At 42.2% G+C, this 25,720-nt stretch overlaps 1 protein-coding gene across 1 annotated transcript in view; it reads right to left on the reverse strand.

Annotated features, from left to right (window-relative positions):
• LOC128406030 (androgen receptor-like) overlaps window positions 1-25,720 on the reverse strand; it is a 434,506-nt gene that overhangs the window by 143,409 nt on the left and 265,377 nt on the right. Inside the window, exon 4 of the mRNA XM_053373087.1 lies at window positions 11,234-11,521. Coding sequence (XP_053229062.1) covers window positions 11,234-11,521 — 288 coding nt within the window. The remainder of the gene's footprint in view (window positions 1-11,233; window positions 11,522-25,720) is intronic.

The raw sequence follows: 25,720 nt of genomic DNA on the forward strand, positions 1-25,720 counted from the left end.
AGTTTAAAATACGCAACCAACTCCTGGGATTTAGCCAAGCAAGTGGCAAGAAGATATAAAAGGGTCTTCTGGTTTATTCGGCTGTTGTTTACATATTAACAAAGTGACTAACTTTTCCCTCTACCAGAACTTAATATATTTTGACTTTGTCTATGAGATAGATGTACAAGATATGGAAATTATTTGATTGATACTGAGTTTAAGATTTTTATTTTGGTTGTACATTGAACAAAAATAGTTTGATTAGGGAAATTGACTGATTGGTTGATATCTATTAGGGTTGTGTAAAACAAAACTATTGGGTTTTTTTCTGTAATATCATTTATTTGTGTGAAAGACAAAAAGGGGAGGGGAAGGTAAAATGTCGTATACCCAGAAAAAGATAGAAGGAGCAACACCAGGAGAGAGAAAGGGTTCAAAACAAGAACCGGAATGGAAAGCAGATATTCTAAAGATGTTTTCAGAACTTAAGACAGATATAAAAAGTAGTGAGAAAAATCTTGAGAGTAAACTGGGTAATATGGAAACTAAATTAGAACAAATGGACAATAAAATTGATTTAACAGTGAATGAACTGAAAGACCAAATGAAGGAAATTGTAAAGAAAAATACTGAGATTGTTAAAAGAACACAGAACCTGGAAGAAGGAATGAAAAGGACAAAATTAGAAATGAGAGAGGTGCGAAAGGAAGAGGAAAAAATCAGAGCAGAAATGTCAGAAGTGAATAGGACGCAGGAAGAGCTCTGGGACGCGGTTGCGATGAATGAACTTCGGCAACGGGAGTCCAACTTGAGATTAAGATCGGTGCCAGAAACCCAAGGAGAAAAGATTAAAGAAAAACTGATGGCAGAAATCGCCCAATGGCTGGATATGAAAATTGAAGAAGTGGAGAAAACGATACAAAACGCATTTAGGATTAAAACAAGAACGACCAAAGCAAAAAAATTTCCTGGTGACTGTTTGATTATCTTTAGAGACAGAGAAATGAGAGATTTGATTTTGCAAAGAAATAGAGAGAAGCGTCTAAACATCGATGGAAATTATATAATTATTTTTAAAGACGTGCCGGTGAGACTGCTGAAAAAAAGGGATCGATATACAATGTTTGTATTCTTCAATACAAACATTGAAGAAAAATGGAATAGAATTTAAGTGGGAATTTCCAGAAGGAGTGACATTTGCATACAAAGGGAAGAGGCACAGACTGATAAAACCAGAAGATGTGGAAAAAATTTTCAGAAGATACAGAGAGCTGACCAGAGTTGGAGAAGAGGCAGAAGCGCTAGGAGCTAGAGGTGACGAGGGAGATTCGGTGGAGCCGGAGGAGGAAGAAGAGCGAGGCAGTAAGGAAAAAAGAAAAGGAAGAGGAGGAGGGAAGGACGAAGAAGAGGAAAGTGAAGAAGATAAGGAAGAGAAAGAGAAGTAAAGAGGAAAAAGAATATATTTAATTGATAGACATCATGGCACTAAAATTATGGACATGGAATACAAATGGCTTGAATGAAAGGAAAAAAAGGAATAAAGTGATACAATATTTAAAACAGAAGAATTTGGACATTATTTGTTTACAAGAGACTCATGTTAAAAAAGCGCATAGAAAAATCTTGGTTAATAAAAAATTGGGAAATGAATTTGTTTCATCGGATAAAAGTAAGAAGAGAGGGGTGGTTTTGTATATAAAAAGTAAATTAGAGGCACAACAATTATTTAAAGATGATGAAGGAAGGATCATAGCAGTACAAGTCAACTGGCAAGGTGAAAAATTAATAATTATTGGAGTTTATGCACCAAATGGAAGCAAAGCAGATTTTTTCAAAGGATTGGAGGAAAAATTATTTGAATATTTGGATCAGAAAATAATAATAATGGGAGACCTCAATGGGGTGGTCTCAATGGAAATGGACAGACTTCGGGCTAAAGGTAAATCGAAAGAAGGGAAATTACCAAAAACCGTTTTTGATATGGCGGAAAACTGTAATTTGGTGGATATTTGGAGATTGAGACATCCGTTAGAAAAACAATTCACCTTTTATTCAGAAGTTAATCAAGCAATGTCTCGAATTGATCAGATCTGGGTCTCTGGTGAGTTAACTACAAGAATATTAAAGATTGAGATTCAACCCAAAGTATTATCAGACCACAATGCGGTTAAAGCCATTCTAAAAGGGAGTGAAGAAAAGTCCTTCAGGTGGAGGTTAAATGAAAACCTTCTAGATGACCAAAAAATTGTGGATATGGCCAAGAAATGTTTGACGGACTATTTTGTGAACAACTCTAATAAAGGAACGAAGACGAGCGTGGTTTGGGACGCCAGTAAAGCCGTAATGAGAGGATTCTTCATTCAACAAAATTCAATTAAAAATAGAATGAGAGAAAAAGGGAAGAAGGAAATTTTAAAACAAATAATGGAAAATGAAAAGAAACTAACGATAAGGCCAAATGATGAGAAAGTCAAACAGAGTATAAAAATGTTACAGACACAATTTGCAATGATAATTAACAAAGAAGTGGAATGGAATATAAGAAGAATGAAGCAAAAGAATTTTGAATATGCAAACAAATCTGGAAAATGGCTTGCGTGGCAAATTAAAAAGAGGAAGGAACAAAGTATGATTAAGAAAATCAAAATAGAAGATCAAGAGATAGAGAACCCGAAGGGAATAAGGAAAGGTTTTGTGGACTTTTATAAAGATTTATATAAAAGAAAAGAGAAACTTAACATTAAAACAATAGAAGAATATTTAAAGAAGAAAAAGGTGCAAAAAGTATCAGACAGCAATAAAATTAAATTGAATGAACCAATAGAATTGGAAGAGGTTTCAAGAGCAATAAAGGACTTAAAAAATGGGAAGGCGCCAGGGCCGGACGGATTCAGTGCAAGATACTATAAAGAAATGAAACACACTCTACTTGTACCATTGAAAGAAGTAATGAATAAGATATTGGAAAAAGGAGAATTACCTGAAACCTGGAAAGAAGCATACATAACGTTAATTCCCAAACAAGGTTCGGATTTAACGCAGGTTAAAAACTACAGGCCAATCTCATTATTGAACAATGATTATAAAATGTTTGCAAATATTTTGGCAAATAGGATGAAAAAGGTTCTGAATGAAATGATACATAAGGATCAAGCGGGTTTCCTTCCCGGTAGACAAATGAAAGATAATATAAGAAATGTAATTAATATAATTGAATATCTGTCCAGCGGGAAGGATAAACAAGCGATGTTGATTTTTGTGGATGCTGAGAAGGCCTTTGATAACATTTTTTGGGAATTTATGTTAAAGAATTTAGAATATATGGATGTGGGTCAATCCTTTTTAAGTGGTATAAAGGCAATATATTCAGAACAGAGAGCAAAACTAATTGTGAATAATGTTATAACAGAAGATATTGCCATAATGAAAGGTACAAGACAAGGATGTCCGTTATCTCCGCTGTTATTCATCTCGGTCCTGGAGGTTTTCCTAAGAACTATAAGAAACAACGAAAATATAAAAGGTGTAACAGTGGGTGGCAATCAATATAAGGTTAAAGCCTTTGCCGATGACTTAGTCATAACTATAGAAGATCCTATACGGAGTGTTAAAGAGGTGCTAGAAGAAATTGAATATTTTGGTCAGGTGTCGGGTTTTAAACTAAATAGGAAAAAAACCAAAATAATGGTTAAAAATTTAGATCAAGAAGGTATAGAAGAAATACAGCAACAAACAGAAATGAATGTGGTAAAAAAAGTAAAGTATTTAGGAATCACGTTAACTCCTAGAAATATTGACTTGTTTCAAAATAATTATGTACCAGTTTGGAATAAGATTAAACGTGACTTAGATGTATGGGCAAGAATGAGATTATCGTTTTGGGGAAGAATTGCAACGATAAAAATGAGCGTGCTACCGAATATGTTGTTTTTGTTCCAAACAATACCAATAATTAAAGGTGTGACAATATTTAAAGAATGGCAAAGAACAATGTCAAGATATATCTGGCAGGGCAAAAAGCCGAGAATTAAATTTAAGATATTAACAGATGCAAAAGAAAGAGGAGGCTTTGCCCTGCCAGACTTGAAGTTATATTATGAGGCTTCGTGTCTTTGCTGGTTGAAAGAATGGATAAAATTAGAGAACACAGAATTGTTGGATTTAGAAGGACATGACAACAGATTTGGGTGGCACGCTTATCTATGGTGTGATAAAAACAGAATGCATAAAGGTTTTGAAAGTCATATTTTTAGAGGAACGTTAATTGAAGTATGGAAAAGGTACAAAAACCTACTAGAGCCTAAAACGCCAATGTGGTTATCCCCACTGGAGATAATGAGTACGAAAAAAGTCAATATGACAGGAGATTGGATTACATATGAAAATTTAATAATTAAAGAAGGTGATAAATTGAATTTGAAACCATATGAAGAGGTTAAAGAAAAGGTGTACGATTGGCTGCATTATTTTCAATTGAATGCAATGTTTAAAAAAGAGATGCGGGAGAAAGGTTTTTCAGGAAAAAAATCAAGGTTTCATCAAGAAATTTTGAATAGTGATGTAAAAATATTGTCAAAAATGTATAAATTATTACTTGAATGGCACACAAAGGATGAGGAAGTTAAAACGGTAATGATTCAATGGGCTAAAGATTTTGGTTATAATATACAATTTGAGGATTGGATAAAGTTATGGAAAGAGGGAATGAAATTCACCGCATGTACTACGATAAAAGAAAATGTGATGAAAATGCTATATAGATGGTATATAACTCCAGTGAAACTTGGAAAGATGTTTAAAGTTAGTAACAAATGTTGGAAATGTCAAGAGAAAGAAGGAACATTTTATCACATGTGGTGGGAATGTAAGAAAGTGAAAAGCTTTTGGGAAATGATTTATAATGAGATGAAAAAAATGCTGAGATATACTTTTGTAAAGAAACCAGAAGCATTGTTACTAGGCATATTAGGTAACGATGTTGAAAAGAAAGATGTGAAATTATTTAGATATGCAGTTGCAGCAGCCAGAATTTTGATGGCCCAAAAATGGAAACAGGAAGAAATGCCAACGAGGGAGGAATGGAGAATGAAATTGATGGAATACGCAGAAATGGACAAACTAACATGTAAAATTCGAAACCAACGCGATCAGAGATTCACCGAGGACTGGAAAAAATTTACAGAGTATATCAAAACTGTGTGTGACCAGGAAATAACGCTTGTTGGATTTCAGGAAGCTTTGTGAAAAGAATAGTTAGGAATGTCGCTTAAATGAAAAGATAAAATAAGGATTGTTAAAGTGCAACATAAATTTAAGAAATGTGAAAAGTTGTGAAAACTATGGAAATTGTCAGATAGGCTGAAGGAAGTCTACAAGATGTATAAGTTAAATTGGATGTTAAATTGTAATTGGATTGGTTATTGGAAATTTGAATAAAAATTAAGTATATAAAAAAAAAAAAGCCGAAGGGGTGAACTACTGAGCTTCGTTCCATAAATTCTAACTATTTTGTTTATTTTAACTGTTATTCTGCTGATTACATGTTACTTAGTATTAAGTCTTTGCTTATTTATTATTATTTACTTATTGTAAGTCTTTATATTGCAGAGCTTTATAATGTATTAATATTTCTCAAATAATAAACTGCTTTCCTCTTTACCTGGTGACCTGTTGGTTCTCCATCTGCCGTGATCCAAAAAAACCTATTCTTTGCCCCTGGCTCTAACCAGTAGACAGGCTGGCAATACAAGTGTTCCTAGTCCTCAGATGTGATCAGGATTCAACTTCTTCTTTTCCCTCTATTTCCCTGCTATACCTCCCAAAAAGCCCATTGACTGTCACTGGAAATCAAACTTGTTTCAAGTTGGGGTGGGGGGAGAGCAGGCTAGATCAGGGTGGCCCAAATTTTCATACCAAGAGGGTTGTAAGAGTACTTTGACACAGAACCCACAGGCTGCACACTGCCTTGTTATGTGGGGGAGGGGGAGAGTGAGGCCATAATTTGACACATGCCCTCTCGCCACCGTCTCAAAGCCAGCTAAGCGAGATGCTAGGCTTTGGGAAGGAGGCACAAGGCTCTGACAATGTCTTACAGCCCTCCCACCTTCTTCCCAAAGCTGGGAAAAACACTAACTAGGCTTGGGGAATGACCTTGCCAGAGCCCTCATGTCTCCTTTCCAAAGTCTTGGCGCCTCAGTTACCCACTTTTGGGAAGGTAGCACAAGGGCTGGGGGTGGGGTTGCATCAAATGTTGCTGAGGGCCGCAAAAAAAAAAAAACGGCATTGAGGGCTGCATGTTGGACCACCCTAGTCTGGCGCGGGGGGGGGGGAGGGAGGAGGGGGGGTATGTGAGCTAAGCTGGAAGTGGAGAGACAAAGATCTGCTTGCTCTGTGCTGGATCCAAAGCTGTGACTAATGGGGATGTTAATGGGGATTTGCTGAGGTGTCGAAGCTGTGAGAAAACCACTGTTGTTTGGAGTTTTCTTGGCAGGGATACTGGAATGGCTTGCTGGTTCCTGCTCCAGGTGGATTACATTTAGTCAAAACTCTCCACTATGACCTGTCCGTCTTGGGTGGCCCTGCACGGCATAGCTCATAGCTTCTCTGAGTTATTCAAGCCCCTTTGCCACAACAAGGCAGTGATCCATGAAGGACCAAACTGCAGGAGGCAGTGGAAGACAGGAGTGCCTGGCGTGCTCTGCTCCATGGGGTCACGAAGAGTCGGACACGACTAAACAACTAAACACACAAATAAAACCACACATCCTAAAGATACCACAGTCTGCACTGACCTCCAGTCCAAGGAAACTAAACCCTGGGTAAGCACAGGAACCCCTGGAGTTTCTCACTTCTCAGAGATTGGGATGGCATATAACAATATCATTGTTCCTCAGATAGACTTGAGAGATCTTTGCAGTCTGCTTGAGAGACTGTTGAAGGTCACACAGTACATTTTTAAGGTGCTTTAACTGTACCCCGGAAAATGAAATTGCTTCTTAATGGGTCAGTATTTTATTTTTATATTTTTACTGTTTTCTGAATGGTAGCTAACTAGCTGGGAAATCTCTGGTGATTTCTCTTCAGTGTTAGACATCAGAGGTTTGACAAGGTAACCCCTCCCCCCCGCAGTCCCACCAACTAAAGGGAGAATGAGGTTGGACTAGGTGACACTTTGGGTCCATTCCAACTCTACAATTGTACGATTCTATGAAGCTGATGTAAAGGGAGGAACATTAGGAATACTGTGTGCAGTTCTGGTCACCACACCTCATAAAGGACATTGTAGAGCTGGAAAAGGTTCAGAAAAAGGCAACCAAAATGAACATGGGGTGGAATGACTCCCCTATGAGGAACAATTACAACATTGGGGGGGGGTAGCTTAGAAAAAAAGTTGAACATTTGTTACAAGCTGTGAGGGCTGTTAGAGTTAGGCATTGGAAAGATCTCTCCAGTGTCAAATTGGCATCAAGTGGTATGGGATACAGTGTTACTAGAAAAAACAAATTAACAAACAAACTGAGCTCAGACGAAGAAAGAGAACTTTACTGCGGTGTGGTCTGATTTTATATTTACTAATATTAATATTGGTATAAAATAAGGTTTGGTTGACGTAGGCTTTCCTTTTCACGTGATATATAACAAATGATGCTTGAATTGTTATGTTTAAATTTTTAAATTTATTTTGAAATCACCCATTCTGAGAGAAGTGAGTAACAAACTTACCTGACCAGTGCATATTTTGGCACGGTATACACTGTGGTGGTGGAGTTACATTTGTTTTATAAAATATAATAGTAACAACAACAACAACAACAACAACAACAACAACTTACTTTTGTTTTACATTGACCCCTTCTTTAACCCGTTTATCAGCTGCCAACCTTTTGCAAAGTCAGTTTGTTCCTTTAAAGTGTATAATAATGTTTTGACAGCTGCAGTATTTTTTCTTTTCATTTCTTATAATTTAATAGATTGTTTTTTTAAAAAAGAGAGAAAAGTTGAGTAAGAAGGACATAATAGGTGTTTATAAAATTATGCATGGCCTAGAGCAGGGATGTCCAACAGGTCGATCGTGCCCTACTGGTAGACCCCCGGGAGGTTTTGGTAGATGGCTGTCGATTGCTGGGTCCCTTTTCTTACTGTTGGTAAAATAGAATCTGCCCCGCCCCCTTGCCCCACCCTCCATTGTTGGACTATCTGCAGAACAAACAACAGACGGAGTACACTCATTGAGGCTGTTCCCAGCGAAGTGGACACAGAAAAGCTTTCCCCGCTTTTTTCTAACACTGGAAGCCATAGACATCCAGTGAAACTGCTGAATGTTGGAAGGTTCAGGACAGATAAAAGGAATTCCTTCTTCACACAGTGCACGGTTAAACCGTGGAACTCTCTCTCTTGCAGGAGGCAGTGATGGCCACCAACCTGGATGGCCTTGAAAAGAGATTAGACAAATGCATGGAGGAAAGGGCTATTAGTGGCTACTAGCCACAATGGCTATGCTCTGCCTCTGCTGTCAGAAGGAGTAATGATTCTGAATGCCAGGTGTTGGACACTGCAGGAGGGGAAAGGGCTCTTATGATTGAATCCTGCTTGTGGGTTTCCCCAGTTGGACCACTGTGAGGACGGGATGCTGGGCTAGGTGGGTCTTTGATCCAGTAGGGCTTCTTACATACCGGTATTTGTGAAAGGACAAAAGAAACAGTTTGTGGACAGACAAGAAGACAGAGAGAGGAGGAGGAGGGGGGGAGAGTTGGCTGATGAGCCACCTCATCCTGGGGTGCTGGGCATTTCTCTCTAGAGATCTGATGTGAGGGTACCTATCCGTTGCCTGGGTGAAGCACACCCAACACTATATTTGGAGATTTGCAAAACAAATTACAAAGGAAGCCAAACTTGGGCAACTTCTTGCTGCTTGAGGCAGAGCACCTGACAGGGCTGTCTTAAGCATATGCAGCGCCGGGGTGCAAAGATCCGCCCAGCGCCCCCCCCCCGAGTTGCCCAGAGTTGTTGACCTTTTTTTAAAGAGCTGACGCCACGTTTATCTCTGCTAAGGAAAAGAAAACAGGAAACAGGTGCCTGGGACTGTAAAGAGGAAGGAAACGGACCATGTGGGAAGCGGGATTTAAATCCGCACTCACACGCTAAAAAAAAAGAGAAATCCCCCTGTAAAAGCTGCTAATAGAATCCCCCAGCATTGCAGTGGGTTGGACTAGATAAACCTTGGGACCCCTTCCAACTCTACAATTCTATGATCGAAGTCGGACTTCTATGATTCTATGCTTCCTCTGCTGCTGCTTCAAAGTTAAAAAAAAGAATTAAAGTCGGGAGATCCCATCGCGGCTATTCCGGTCTGCTTTCCCGGCTGCCTTCGCCTCCTCCCACTGCGAGAAAGGGACCACTTATTCTCCAGGAACCCTCCCTCCCCCAGCAGGTGGAGGCAACGTGTTTTGGCGCGTCCCTCGTCGTCCTCTCTCTCTCTCTCCCCCCCCCCCACCTCCGCCTCGCCTTCCGGGTTCCCTCGCTCCCTCTCCCGGCCGTTTCTGCGGTGGGTGCTGGTGGGGCTTTCCGCCATTCCTTGGAAGAGCGATCACCCCACGGCGAGGGAGAGGGGCGGTGGGAGCGCTCGTATACGTCATCGTCAGGCGGAAGGGAAGCAGTCTCACCACCTTTAAATGGCATTGCTTGTTATCTGAACATGCTCCTGTGTGGGCAGGCGAGGGGTATATATATATCGGCGGGGAGCGCGGGGAGATCCAGCCAGGCACGGAAGCAGGTACGCAGCTTCCCTCCCAAGCCTCCTTGGGAGGAGAGCGATCCCCACAGAGGCTTGGGAGGGAAGCTGTGCGCCCGTCAGCCATATGGTTGGCCTAATCTAATCTAACCAGTACACCGTACCGGCTCCCCCTGTCAAACAGACACTTGAAGACAAACTCAGCCTTGCTTCCACTTAACGTTAACCGCCAATGTAGTCAAGCCATGTCTCCCAGCAATCTATCCCTGCCCAGTATAGGCAGATGCTTGGCCACTTCAGTGTACCCGCTCCCTCCAAGTGTGACCCACGTTCATACAGACATACTATGAGAACACAACCACACACAGCTTACTGAACTTGAGCAAAGAATGGCAGAGGTGTGACATTCCTGGACAACCGAGTTCCTGTTGCTAGTCCCCTAAGAAGGCAGCCAGAAGGCAACTCACACAGTGTGCTGGAGGCAGAGAGCAGAAGTGCTGGTGAAAAGTGCCTGTAGATCAAGCAGCATCAACTTTCTACACCAAATTTGAAGAGAGGTGCTCCTGAAAGTAGGTGCCCCTCGCTTCTTTTGGAATAGATTCTGGAAAGTGGATGTTTTTCTAGATTGTTCAATTTCAGAATTCTTATTAAACGTTGTTCTCCCACTCTTTACCTAAAACGTTCAGGCAAGCTTCCCCGAGCATCTAGGAGCATTTTCGCTCATTTTTAAAATACTGATGCATTTCTTAATATATGTGATTTTTGCATTCTGTTATCTTCCTGACACTCATTTTAACTGCAGATAATGAAAGACAACATCTCTTTAATTGCCAATAATGGAATGCAGATCTCGAAAGAGGTGCAAATTGCATGCTATGAAAATATTTGCCATCTACTTATTCTGAATAATCAATAGTAAAGTGGTACCTTGGGTTACATACGCTTCAGGTTACAGACTCCACTAACCCAGAAATATTACCTCGGGTTAAGAACTTTGCTTCAGGATGAGAACAGAAATCGTGCAGAGGCAGCGCAGCAGCAGCAGGAGGCCCCATTAGCTAAAGTGGTGCTTCAGGTTAAGAACAGTTTCAGGTTAACAACAGACCTCCAGAACGAATTAAGTTCTTAACCCGAGGTACCACTGTAGTCAACTTCATTGTTGTTTTGAGAGAAAGAGGTTCAGAACAAAACCTGTCCCATTTGTAAGCCTTAAATAAGAGACCCCAGCAGGAAGGATCTTGCATGGAAGAAGCCAGACAACCCCAATTTTCTCTGGCTGAGAGTGATGCAAGTCAGCAGAAGGAGATCCATAGTTGATGCAGTATGAATACACTGACAATCACCGTATCATGCTTAGAGAGGCCCAACCCAAATAAGCAAGGGCAACCGCAGCAGAAAACAGATTTGCACCATAACATGAAAGGAGATGGGGGTTTTTGCACTGTTTTCTGTGATGTCTGATCCTTCAGATAAGGAGTAAAGTGTGTGAGAGAGAGGGGGAATGCAAGAACTGTTCCTTACCTGGCAAGGCTTTTGCCCATTTCACGACATGCACCAGCTGCCTCTCACCTAGCTCATTCAAGCTGGTCAAGAGGGCAGCAAAGGAGTCAGGCTGGGTGTTGTCATGGCCAGCGCACACCACCCCTGGCTCGATAGCCTCCAGGACATAAAGGAAGATGGGCTGGCACTCCAGGCTCTCAATGCGCATCATGGACATCTTTGGTGCTTGCTCCTCCATGGGGCTGGAGGGGCCAGCTGCCTCCTCTTCCTCTTGCATCTTCAGGTTTCCCAGCTTCTTCAACTTGTGGGCTGCAGCAAGTAACAAGAACATAAGAACATGAAAACAGAAGAACAGCCTGGTTGGATCAGACCAGTGACCCATCTAGTCCAGAATCCTGTTCTCACAATGGTGAAATACCCCAAAGAACCTAGGAATCTAGATATACTGCTCCTGGACCTGGAGGTTCCATAAGAATGTCAAAAAAGCCTCGCTGCTGGAAGAGTGCCCGCCCTGAGCAGCGTTTCCATATGCTCCACCACTGTTGCCTAGTGGCCATCAATAGCCCTCTCCTCCTCCATTAAAGCCATCTTAGTTGGTGGCTATCACTGCCTCCTGTGGGAGCGAGTTCCATAGTTCAACTATGTACTTTGTAAAGAAGTTTAGTCAGAAAACATTGCACTGTGGGTTAGGATTAGGGTTACAATACAATATCGGATGGAGGTTAAACAAGATGGCGACGAAGGCAGTAGCCTAGTTAACTTTGTCTGCTTTTAGATTAAGTTTTAAGTAGTTTTAAGTAGTTTTAAGTAGTTTTTTTCTTTAACCCCCTCTGGGCTTTTATTGCTTTATTGTTTTAGATTAAGCTTTAAGCAGTTTTAAGTAGTTTTAAGTAGTTTTTTAAACCCCCTCTGGGCTTTTATTGCTTTATTGTTTTACCACCTGATTCGAGCTTCTGCCTTGCTGCCTTGCCGCACCCCCCCCCCCCCGCTGTGCATTTGGTGCTGTGGAGCTGAGTTATCCCCTGAAACGAGTGAGTGGGGAAGGGAAGAGGTCTGGCCTGACTCCCCTGCCGTGAAGGGATCCCCCGTCACTGGAAAGGAAAAAAACTCAAGGTGGGTGATCGGAAACACTGAAAAAAGGGTTGAAGCAAGTCCCCTTCGAGTCCCGCCTGTGTGAGTAAGACCGTCTTCAGCAAAGCAGGCTGATAAAGAGGCTCGGCTTGGAAAATAATTACCATCCTTCACCTTATATCAATTAACCCCCAGCTTCTATCAGCTTTTATCAGCAAAAGGACACTGGGAGCTGACGGAAGAGCTCTCAAACCTTCCCCCCTTCCTCCCTTTTCCTGCTCCACCAAAGAAACATATTGAGAATCAGTGCTTGCTGATGAGCTAAGCAGGAGAAAGCTGCAGATACACCCATATTCATCCATCGGTCCTGCAAATTAGGTAGAAACACTTGGGGACAACTGGCTTTCTAATTGGAAGATAACTACCCAACATGGTCCTCACCAGAAAGATATGTAAGGAGTTGGGTATCTTGCCAGATACGCCACTTAGCCCCCCGGGACCCGGAAAGAGACAAAGTAAAATTATAAATTATTTCCCTAAGAGGGAGGAATGCATGAGCGAACAAATTGAACTAATTATTGACGAAGTCACTCCTCCCCCCCTTACTTATCTTGAATGGTCACATTACTTCAAAGAGCTTCAACAAAACTCTGGAAATACAAATTCCCCAAGAAGCTTGGCGCAAGAGCTAGTTCTAGCGGAGAAACTTGAGGAAAATGTTTCTGTCACCTATAATCAGCGGCCCCTGGCAGAATTAACAACATGCCACCAAGACCAGGCGCCCACTTCTAAATATACTCAAACTGAACCGAGTGATGGCCATTTTCAGGCCCACCTCCAAGATATAAATACAGACCTTTTCAACATAAAAAATTACTTGACAATAACAAATGGGTTATTGCTGACCCTTGTGGAAAATTTTATTCCCCAACCAAAAGAGATAATAGCAACTGATGCACCCCAAGTGCATAAACCAGATGAACTTGTGCATAACCCAGATGAACCTGTGAAGATGAGACAAGCAGTAACAACCAAGAAATTGCAAAAAAATAGATCAAAAGCCAGGGAAAAGAAAACTAAGAACATTAAAACAACAAGGAAAATAAAGATAAGCCGACATAAACAATGGCAGAAATTATTTAATCTACTCCCATCGGACTCAAATAAATCTGCTGCACGAGATAAAAAAGAGAAAGGCAGGAAGGGGAAAAAGAAGTCATCGCCACAGCTAATGGCTAAGGTGGCATCTCTGAACCATAGTTCAGAACTAAATGGGAGGATGGAAGCAACGTCCCAGAGCGCTGGTAACAGTTCACTCAGTGAGCTAGAATCTGGGGGAGAAGTGGTGCCTAACAATGAAGGCAGCAAACCCCTTAGCAAATCGGGAAATGGGGACGATGTAATGCCCAATCGCGATGACAACATTATACAAGATGGGCAAGCCTTTACTCAGGCAAGATGTTGGAACTTGATTTTAAATCCCCAAAAATTGGTATTTACAAACTTCCCAAAATCAAAGGGCTTCCTTTCAGGGAAAGATCGAAGAATGAGCTCCTTGAACATTCTGAATGATATATTGCCAGGAGCAGTAAAGCCATATGACATTACTTCTGTAGATTATTTGCATCATGATGGTTGTTCAATGAGAGCAATGATCACATTTAGAGACCAGAACCTGGCCAAGTTTATCTACAGATCAAGATATATATTCTCAAAGGCCCAGATAAAAATTCTCAGATTTTTTGAAAACAAGGCCCCACCGAATCCCCTTCTGGAAACTAAGCATGCAAACCCTAGTAAGGAGAAACAACTTCCCAGAACCTGGCCTGGTCTCCAGAAACAAGAGCCCCAAAAACTAAAAAGGAAAGATGCTCACCTGCAAGACCTGCAAATTCAAGAGAATGAAGATGAGGACCTTTTCTCCGTGGAAGAAAATACTTTAATTAGGCAATTTTGCCATTTTCCATCTCCGGTGCAGGCTGAAATATTAGAAAGACTAGATTTGCTAAGGGTCAAGCTGGCTGGGAGAGATATAAATAAGGAAATTAATGTGGACGCCCACAATAAGGACCAGACTTCTTATAATTTGAACCCTATACAAGAACAAAACCCAGCGGCCTGTCGGCCACGTTGCCTTCAGACGGTGGCTGAGATTAACCTACCTCCAATCAAGGAAGCCCAGCACACTGAAGAGAACACTACACCACCTCCAACAAGGAGAACCATCCCTAAGGTGAACTCACCAGGCTCTTGGGACAAGCTGAGGTACCTAGACGAGGCAGAATTAGGCCATAATCAGGTACCGGAAGAATACTTACACTTCAAAGGCCCGGTGACCACTAATGTCAGTATTCATCACTTAACAGCCGAAACTATAGAACACTTGGCTAGTCTGCCATGTATGGAGAGCAATGGGCCGGCTCATAAAAGAGTAATCCCTAAAAGCACCTTGGGAAATAATTGACAAAGATCAGACCAGAGGCAAACACCAGCCGGCTCCCTATCTCCGCGGAAATTCGACATCATTAGGTATAAACAGACTCAATCTTCACTCACAAATCAAGCAAAAGCAGTCCCTTCCTTTAAAGATGCATCCAATCCATCCCAGAGCCTTAAAATTGTCTCCTGGAATGTTAACGGCTGGGCGACAAAGCAAATGGATCCTGAGGCAATAAACTTCATCTCTTCTTTTGACATTGTGTGCCTTCAAGAGACCTGGTCCCAACAAAGTATCACTCTCCCTAATTATTGCTCCTTTAGCTCCTGTGCTCGTAAACTAACCAACAGGGGTCGCCCCCAAGTTGGCCTCGCCTGTCTTATTTCAACCAACTTATCCCTCACTATTTGCGAGGAAATTAAATCTTCCCCTTACTTTCTCACTATAAAGATCCATCTTCCAAAGACCAAAAGCCCATGGTTGATAACTACAGTATATCTGCCCCCAGTAATCAATGATTTTGACCGCAATGAAAGGTGGTCTGAACTTTCGTCTTGGCTCCATGATCTTCAAACAACTAACCCAGGACTTCCCCAAATCCTTCTAGGCGACTTTAATGCAAGAATAGGTCCCAACGACGATGATATATTATCTCCCGCAGCACTCTTGGACAATCCCCTGCAGCCCCCCTGGGGAAACAGATGCTCTCTTGATCCTATAACAAATGCGTCGGGGAGGCTGATGGCCCAATTGGCCATGGAAAACGATCTTTGCATCGCGAATGGTAACCTCACTCCCTTGTCTTCGCAGCAGTTAACGTGCATCACTTCCCGGGGAACCAGTGTTGTCGACTACATTTTATTGACGCCGGAGCTATTTTCAATTTCTACAAAAATGGAAGTGGCTGAATATTTTGGTGGTGACCACCTTCCATTGACTCTATTGTTAAACCTAATAGAGCCATTTTCAGCCCCCTCAAACTATAGTTCCACGGCACAAAGCCACCCTGTATACAAAACAAAGAAATGGACAAGCCTCAGTTCCTCTCTTGCCCTGGACATACAAAAATCATTTGATATGTCTGCTGTTCCTTCTGACCCAATTCTGCCCGCTGACCAATATCGGAAATTAATTGATGCTTTCTCAACAACTTACACAACCACCACCTCGCCTATCCACCTACGCCTCTTCTCTGAATCACCTTGGTTTGACAAGGAATGTAAAGCCCTAAGAAGGCGAATTAGGAAAATGGTCAGAATCATCAAATTTTCCAACGACCCCCAAACCCGTGCAAAGCTCATAGATATTAAAAGGACATACAGAAACATGATTCATTGCAAGAAACAGCAGCACATCCTTGAGGCTTGGTCCACTCTTCGTTCGGCTGTAGAGAGGCATGACTCCTGCTCCTTCTGGCGCTTAGTTAGACCTTCGGCACCACTCAATTCAGCTACCCAGATTTCCGCTGATGAATGGATTGCCTATTATTCAACCAGTTTCGCTTCTCCAAATCATCTTACAGATCTCCCTCACCCCCCGTCGGACTTCTGTTCCTGTTCTCTTAGTTCCACTTCTTCAATAAACTTTACCTCAACTCGCATCTTCAACATCATAATGTCCATGCGAAGGAATAAGGCCCCCAGCCCAGATATGGTCCCGTTGGACCTTTTCCTGACTGATCCTCTTTGGTGGAGCGAACAGCTGACTCCTGTATTCACCGCGATCTCCTCCGCCCTAGACATCCCCGACTCCTGGAGAGAAGCTATAATAGTTCCGATCTTCAAAGGCGGCCAGCCAAACATCCCTAGGAACTATCGCCCCATCAGTTTATTATCTATTCCGGGGAAAATATTTGCCGCTGTATTACTGGAAGAACTTCTTTCATGGGTCCAGGAGAGAAACATTCTACCGCTAGAACAGATTGGCTTCCGAAAGTCAGCATCAACCATGGACCACTGTCTAACTCTTTATCACCTTGCCAGTAAATACACTGCACCAAGGCAAGGCCACCTATTTGCCGCTTTCATGGACCTGGAGGCCGCCTTTGATTCCATTCCTAGGCAGAGATTATGGTCCAAACTTGCCCATCTGGGAATTGATCCGCACCTCCTCTCCCTAATTATTTCCCTTTATTCAAACACCACAGCTCGCGTCCGAAGTGGTCCCAACGGCTCCCTTACCACTCCATTCCCAACAGCCAAGGGCGTCCGACAAGGTTGTCTCTTGGCCCCTTTACTGTTCAATCTCTATCTTCATGATGCAATTTCCCCTCTGAAGCTAGCAACTAAGTATCCTCCTCACTTAGCAGGTCACCCCGTTGCTTCCCTTTTCTATGCAGATGATGCCGTCATCTTATCCAGAACAGCTGTGGACCTAGCAAATGCAGTTAATGCATTTATCGCCTATTGTAAGGCGGAAGCTCTTAATATTAATTATAAAAAATCGAAAGTCCTTCACTTCACTCGTTCCCGCAAACTCAAGCTGGAGCCGCTTAAGATTACAGGTGGCTACTTAGAAAAGGTAAAAGCCTTTAAATATCTAGGCTTAATATTCACTTATAATCTCTCCTGGACCACCCATCTACAATCTGCCTTTTTCGCCGCAACCACGACCTCCAATGCCATTGTCCGATTTTACCACCAGAAGGGCGGCAAACACCTTCCAGCAGCAATTCAAATATTCAATGCCAAAGTTGTTCCTAAATTATTATATGGCTGTGAAGTATGGACTACAGCAATATCAGGTAACTTGGATCGCCCACTTCATATGTTTCTGAGATCTCTTGCCGGTGTCCCGAGATGCGTCTCAGGGGCAGCCCTACGACTTGAGTTCGCTCAGCCCTCAATTGTAAAACGAGCATGGTGTCGAGCCATTTCCTATAGCTCCCACCTACTAGCATCGGATGCTCGAATTAGAGGTGGTTTTTCCAATCTGATCCTAAGAGATATTCATAATTCCCCTTGGAAAACTACAATTAACCTCAAACTCCGCTCTCTTTTCAATCTGAATTGCAAAACTATTCTTAAATTAGAGTGTATCAGTCCGGCGGCCCTACCTTTAATTAAAAAGAAGCTACAGCAACTTGACTTCTCTAACACAGCTGCCGATGCAAGAGGGCCATGTTCAGGCCTAGCCCTAGCTATTCCTCCCCCTGAAGGAATCCCTCTATACTGCTTCACAATTTCTTCGGAGGCTAAGCGAAGGGCCTTTACCTGTGCCCGTCTCAACTGTTTTCCTACAGCAGTTCTGTCGGGTCGTTATTCCAGAGTCCCCATCGCAAACAGAACATGCACCTGTAATGACACGGCTCTGGAGACTATGGAACATGTAATGCTCTTCTGTCCCAACTGGACAGATGAAAGATCCCGGTTTTTAACTCCTCTCATGAACAAGCTTCATCTCCCAATCCAGCCCTGGATAGTGTCCCTTTTTTTGCAGGATTCTGATTGTTGGATTACCGAGATGACAGCTAACTTCCTGCTCAGTGTGATGAAGAGGAAAGCGGCACTAACTTCTTTTTAACACCACAGCTGCAGTCGATACGCTGCACAATCGAACGAAGTTCCAAGTAGCTTTATTGTACAAGGACAATGGAGCTAGGACAAATCTGAGGAGCTGAAGGACCCCTTTAACGATCCTCCTCCAGCCTCAGCAGTTTTTTGTCTTTTTGTTTTTGTACTATCGGTCACTCGATGTTTTAAATCCCCTGTTGCTTCTGTTATCTCTTTTTTTTTCCCCTTTAAGTATTTGCCCAGGACGATATCTACCTTTACCTCCCCACCCCCATTTTATGTTGTTATTTCTATGTATATCATGCTATGGCCACACGGCTAATGCAATAAAATCTATTGAATCTATTGAATACAATATCTTTATTGTCATTGTCCCATACAGAACAACTAAATTGAAAATCTACACAAAACATTCAAAACCCAACAAGCCTCCTATCCCAGCTATCCCAACCTGGTTAGCCCCCTAAAAACTCTGATACCCATTTTTAAATACAATATACTCCCATACAGACTCCTTACACTGCGTTTAAACCGTTAGAGTTAGGGTTATGAAATGCCATCAATTCCCAGATTCATTTATATCCTGAGAGGACTTCCAGTTTTTATATCTAGATCATATTTTCAAAAGATAAACTCATTGTTTAGGAAATGCCTTTGGGGCTCAGCGACACCAAGAATATACTTGCAGAGAATGCAGCTACAAATTAAAGAAGGCGGTTTCAGAATCCCAAATTTTGAATTATATCACTATGCTTACCTACTGTCAAGTACTAAATATTGGAATCCCACTGTTGGCCCTAATTTTCCAATGTGGGCAATCCTAGAATATATGTACATAACACCTTTGGTTGGTTGAACAATACTAGGATCAAAATATTTGAAATCTCAGGTGACACTGTAAACAATTAACTCAGAAGAATATGGAATATATTGACTAATAAACACAAATTTGATCCATTTTCACATGCTAAACTTATTCTGTGGGGGAGCCCCACACTTAAGAATTGCAAAAAAGATGGTGATCTGGAAAAATTGGATGGAAGTAGGTATATTGACATTGGACCAACTGATAGATGAAGAAGATTAATTTTATACTTTTGCTGTATTAAGACAAAAGTCTCATCTATCAGATGCAGCCCAATGGCAATATCTTCAACTACAACATCTCCTAACGTGTGTTTGGGCAGTCAGCCCTTTCAGCTTCTGAGATACCTGAGATACTAGACTAGAGCAACTGGACAACATATTCAAAAATAAAAAAGCCAGCAATTACTTTTTATAGATATCTATTAACAATACACACAAAATTAATATGTAGACTGTAAGAAATGATTGGAATAAAGAATTGGAACTTTCAATATTACCCAGACAGTGGGAAAATGTATTAGAGGCAGCAATGTCTCATCAACAAGCAATCTCTCCTTCATCCAGTGTTATCAGTGGTGAGACTCATAACTCTAAGAAAATTGAGTCTGACTTTGATCCTGACTCGGACACTGACTCTCCTGTATTTAGACAAATAGAAGGAGGTGGAGGACTGCTATTGCTGATGCCGAAGAAGCTGTTTTGAAAGCACCTGCTTGTGAACTTACCGTATTTTCCCCTCTATAACACGCAGATTTTTTCTCCTAAAAAGGAAGGGGAAATGTCTGTGCGTGTTATTGAGCGAATGTGTGGTCCCTGGAGCCGAAAAATCAGGCAAAAATCAAATTGCGCTTCACGGAGAAGGGAAACCTGAAAAGAGGAAGCGGCTGCTTTCCTGCATTCTGCCTCAGGGTCTTACTGCCCACCCTCCTCTGTTTCGTTGCTGTGTTTGCTGAAACGGAACAAAGAGCAGGGAAAGCCCCTCCCCTCCAGGCAAGCAGAGGGGAAAGCAGAGTGTCGTTCCTTCTAATTCCTCTCTGTGCTCCGGTGCTGCTGGGGGAGAGGGAGAGAGAGAGGGAGAGAGAGAGGGGGAGGGAGTGAGGGAGGGAGAGAGAGAGAGAGAGAGATGGCTGGCTTGGGTGGGGGGAAACTTTTGCCTTTCTTTCCTCCCTCCCGTTAAATCCCTCTCCTGCATTCTTAGCCAGCTGCTTCTCTGCACACCCCTCTCATGTCCATTCTTTGTTTTTCATTCGCTCCCCACTTAAAATGTGGTTACAAAGCATAGATCCACATGGATCCTCAGGATCTTTGCATTGGGTCACCCCAAATTCACCATCAGATCACATAGCATGTCCATGGCTACAGCCTGCCCCCCGAAAATCACGCACCCACTGTTGCCTGGGGCGGCAATGGTGCAAAAATGTGGTTAAAAAGCATGGATCCACATGGATCCTCAGGATCTTTGCATTGGGTCACCCCAAATTCACCATCAGATCACATGTCTGTGGCCACAGCATGAAGCACAAAAATGATACATCCACTGTTTCATTCAGAATGTTTTTCCCCTTGTTTTCCTTCTCTAAAAACGATGTGCGTGTTATGGTCAGGTGCGTGTTATAGAGCGAAAAATACGGTAAATACTGCTACATGCCAGCAGTACTTCTAAATGAAACAGCTTGGTTGAATGTTGGCACAGAGCCTGAGCCGAGATATTTGGCTCTGCAGATGGCTCAGCTTAAAGCAATTAAGGCAGTCGGGAGGGAACTCCCCTCTCAAGATGCCATGGGAAATCAGGAGCTGGCAACGAGCCACAGCAGAAGAGGTAACCAATAGAACTTATGTGAGATCGAGGCCCTGTGGAGGTAAGGGCCCTCTATTTGGAAGGAGAGTCGACATTCATCCCCCAGGTGGCAGCTGGGGCTTGGACAAGGCCAACCTGAACCCTCCGGGTCTGTGGCACCCGAGACAGAATCGACCCAGGTGTCAGCTGGGGGCTGAACTGTCCCAGAGGCGGAGGTGGAGGCGCTGACGCTAGCAGTTTCTGGCTCGGCGGTGGAGGGTGATGGTGTGACAGAGGTCTTTTCCCCCTCTGGAAGTACCATCTCGCGACCGCCAAGAACACCGGCTGTGGGGGGAAATCTGAGGACTTTGATGCAAAGAGATACATCTTCCTTGATACTTTAAGTGCCATCGCAACAGCAAGGGACGGGCCCCCCTGAGACCATTGGGCACAATATTCGTATTGAATAGGACATTTACAGAATCAGCCCCCCGTTCCTTTTGGTTGTTCCCCGATGCCGTCTGGTTTTGCAGATTGTTTGAACAGACTTGAGCTGGCCCCCAATTCCACAGGAATCTTTCTGGGGCCCAGGGCTGCCAGAAACACAGAAACACGGCGGAAAGAATCGGCCATGACTGACACCAACCTTCCCCTGCCTCAGCTTTTAAGTTCAGAGGCTAGCAAGAATACCACCTTCTTCACTGGCTGCAAATAACACCTCATGTGGGATCCTGGTCGGACATTAAGGGTGGAAGGAAACTTTTCCTTTTCCTTTTTCCTTTGTTGTTTGCTTCCGTTTTTAGGGATAGTTTATGGTAATAGTTATTGTGCTACAGTCACACTTAAGTTCTATCAGCCTATAGTTAGATGTTTAATTGTTGTTTTTTGTTTAGTTACGTGGTCCCTCACCTTCTAATGTGTGTTACATGGTAGCTTTGTTTAGTTTGTGAGCTGTTTTGCAGGTTAATTTAAATTAGTTAGTTAAAACTGCAATAGAAGGTTGTCAAATAATGTAATAGTCATGTTGATAACTAGATAACTACCTGATGTCTTGTCGGCCTATCTTATTTGATTATTTTGTGTGTATCGAGTTGTTGATATTATAAGTAGAATAGTAAGCTGGGAAAGAATAACATCAATGCTATCAAAGGAGGCAAGAATGAGGCTTGGATTTACTACCGTGGAGGGGCAAGGGAGGTATGGCAGTGGGTGCAGACTCTATAGGTGAAGAGGTTTGAGATATGGATAAGCTTGTACCCCTTCCAATCTGTGCCCCATCCCAAGGGACAAAGGTAAGGTAGCAAGGATTACTCACCTCCATCACTGGTGTTGTGCAATGCGAGGTCTATAGGCCATAAAACCGCCACCCTGTGAGATTTCTTTACCTCACAGGGGGTTGACCTGGCTTGTGTGACGGAGACCTGGGTGCACGAAGGGGAAACAGTTGCCTTACGAGAGATGGCGCCCCCGGGTTTCTCCACCCTCCACCAGTCGCAGACCGTGGGCCGGGCGGGGGGGAGGGGTGGCAATGTTAATCCAGGAAGATTGTTCTTTCAGGGCTCTACCTGTTGGGATTCACAGAATGCTGTGTGAAATATTAAGTCTGCAGGCTTGAGTTTGCTAGCTGATGCAACTGGCTGATGCAATCAGCCTGCAATACTTTCTATGGAGGTGTTGGGTCAGAATGACTCAGCAGTAATATGCTGTCAGTTGATTGGCTGTCATCAGTTTAAAAGGGAAATCTGTCCAGCAGTAAGGTGGTGGTGTAGAGGAGTGTGGTCAGAGAGAGAGAGTGTTAGAGGTCTTCCTATTTGCCTTAAGGTGCAGCCAGGTACTCTGTTTGACTGTATGAACTGCTTGTGTATTATAGCCTGTAGATATTTGTGTGTGTGTATATATATATATATATATATATATATATATATATATCACAATAAATATACTGCACTGAAGAACCTGGAACTCTGAGCATTTCTGCTAAAGCACTGCAGAGAATTCGCAACAGGATTATGGGCCCAGCACGCTTCTGCTGCACAAGAGTACAGGTAGCAGTTATCTATCCGTGGGTGCTGGAGGTGAGCTGCAGGTATGGAGCAGTCCAGAGCTGGCATATTGCTGGAGAAGCTGACGGCCACGAACTACAGCATCTGGTCGGTCCGCATGCAACACTTCCTCAAGCGTGAGGGCCTGTGGAAAGTGGTGGAAGATCCACCGCGGCCCCCTGAGGAGGATGAGGACGACGATGAAAAGCTGGCACAAGCAGAGGCCCAGCTAGAAAAGGATGAGAAAGCCTTGGCTACGATCATCCTTGAAGTGGACGATAGCCAGCTAGTCTACGTAGCAGATAAGGTGACGGCAAGTGAGGCATGGAATGCACTCAGGGCTTGCTCCGAATGAAGGGAAGTCAGAGTTCTTTAAGAAACTACATGGGACATTAATGGACTATTTGGATTATAATGTAATTATGATGGGAGATATGAATGGAGTGGTCTCTACAAATATGGACAAAGCACTAAGACAGGTGGTTTCTAAGGATGGGAGACTACCTAAGACTTTTTTTGAAATGACAGATAACATGGATTTGATTGACATTTGGAGAACAAGAAACCCTCTGGAGAGAGAGGGAACTTTCTTTTCAGAAGAAAAAATTACCTGGACTAGAATCAACCAAATTTGGGTAACTAGTGGGATGGCACCTAAGATAAAAAAAGTGGAAATCTGCCCAAAGACTTGCTCCGACCATAATGCTGTAAAGATGGAAATGAACATAACAACAGCTGGTTCCTTCAGATGGAGGATGAATGATTCCCTATTTAGAGATGAAGAGGTGTACAGAAAGGCCCAGAAGACTATGAAGGATTATTTTGAGATAAATCTGAAAACAGAGGTGGAGAAAAGAATAATATGGGACGCAAGCAAAGCCGTTATGAGAGGATTTTTGATACAGCAGAATACTTTAAAAAAGAAGAGACAGAATGAAAAGAAAGATAAGATTTTGGAAAAAATAAAAGAAGGTGAAAAGAAATTGAGATCAAAGCCAAAGTCTCATGAAATTCTAAGAGAAATAAAGTTTTATCAGAGACAGTATATGGAATTGATGAACCAGGAGATAGAATGGAAAATAAGGCAAATGAGACAAAAGACATTTGAATCGGCAGATAAATGTGGGAAACTTCTGGCATGGCAATTGAAGAAAAGACAAAAGTTGAATATGGTTACAAGCTTAGAGGTTGAAGGAAAGAACATTTCTAGACCAAATGAGATTAGAAACTGTTTTCAGAGTTATTTCAGAAAACTTTATGAACATGGGCCGGTGGATGAAAAAGAGATAGAAGAATTTCTCAGAAAATATGGACTACAAAAAATATCTGATCAAAGTAAAGTGATCTTAAACCAGAAAATAACTGAGCAAGAAATAGAGGGAGCCATTCAAAATATGAAATTGGGAAAATCTCCAGGACCAGATGGTTTGTCTTCCAGATATTACAAAGTTTTGAAGGACTGGTTGATTCAACCGTTTAAGGAAGTCTGCAACGAAATATTAGAGGGGAGGAAGGCACCTGAATCGTGGAAAGAAGCATATATTACACTTATACCAAAATCCGAGACTGGAAAGAACCAGATTAAGAACTACCGCCCTATATCATTGCTCAATGTGGATTACAAAATTTTTGCAGGCATTTTGGCAAAAAGATTGAAGAGGGTTTTGGTGGGTGAGATTCATAAAGACCAGGCTGGCTTTCTCCCGGGAAGACACTTATCTGACAATGTGAGAAATATAATAGACATTATGGAGTTGCTTGAAAACAATATTAATACGAAGGCAGTATTAATATTTGTGGACGCTGAGAAAGCCTTTGACAATATCTCTTGGAGTTTTATGAAAAAGAATCTCAAAGGAATAGGGGTAGGCCAGGGTTTTGAGAATGGTATAGGTGTAATTTATTCTGAACAAAAAGCAAAACTAATTGTAAATAATGTGGTTACTGAGGAAATTGCTATTGAAAAAGGGACACGACAGGGGTGCCCAATATCCCCATTACTTTTTATATCTGTACTGGAGGTGTTATTAAATATGATTAGAGGGGACCAGCTGGTTAAAGGGATTCAGGTCGGAGCTAAACAATATAAGTTGAGAGCGTTCGCAGATGATTTAGTTCTAACTTTGCAAGAGCCAGACACTAGTACTAAAAGAGTTTTGGAGATAATACAAGCCTTTGGTCGAGTAGCAGGTTTCAAGCTAAACAAACAAAAAACAAAGGTACTGGGGAAAAATCTAACAGTGGAGGAAAGAGAGAAGTTTCAGAGTGAAACTGGATTAATGGTAGCAAACAAAGTGAAATATCTGGGGGTTAATTTAACAACTAAGAATGTGAACTTATTTAAAGATAATTATGAGAAATGTTGGACAGAAATTAAGAAAGATTTAGAAATATGGTCGAATTTGAGACTTTCCTTGTTAGGCCGAATTGCTGTTATTAAGATGAATGTTTTGCCAAGAATGCTGTTTTTGTTTCAAACATTGCAGATTGTGGACAGAATGGACTGTTTCAAGAAGTGGCAGAAAGATATATCGAGATTTGTCTGGCAGGGCAAAAAGCCCAGAATACAATTTAAGATATTAACTGATGCAAAAGAAAGAGGGGGGTTTGCCCTGCCGGACTTAAAACTGTACTATGAAGCAGCAGCTTTTTGCTGGCTGAAAGACTGGCTACTTCTTGAGAACACAGACATTTTGGATTTAGAAGGGTTCAATAATAGGTTTGGTTGGCATGCATATATGGTATGACAAGGTAAAAATTCATAAAGGTTTCAAAAACCATATTGTTAGGAAAGCATTATAC

This window comes from Podarcis raffonei, chromosome W (genome assembly GCF_027172205.1).
Source record: "Podarcis raffonei isolate rPodRaf1 chromosome W, rPodRaf1.pri, whole genome shotgun sequence".
Taxonomy (NCBI): Eukaryota; Metazoa; Chordata; class Lepidosauria; order Squamata; family Lacertidae; genus Podarcis; species Podarcis raffonei.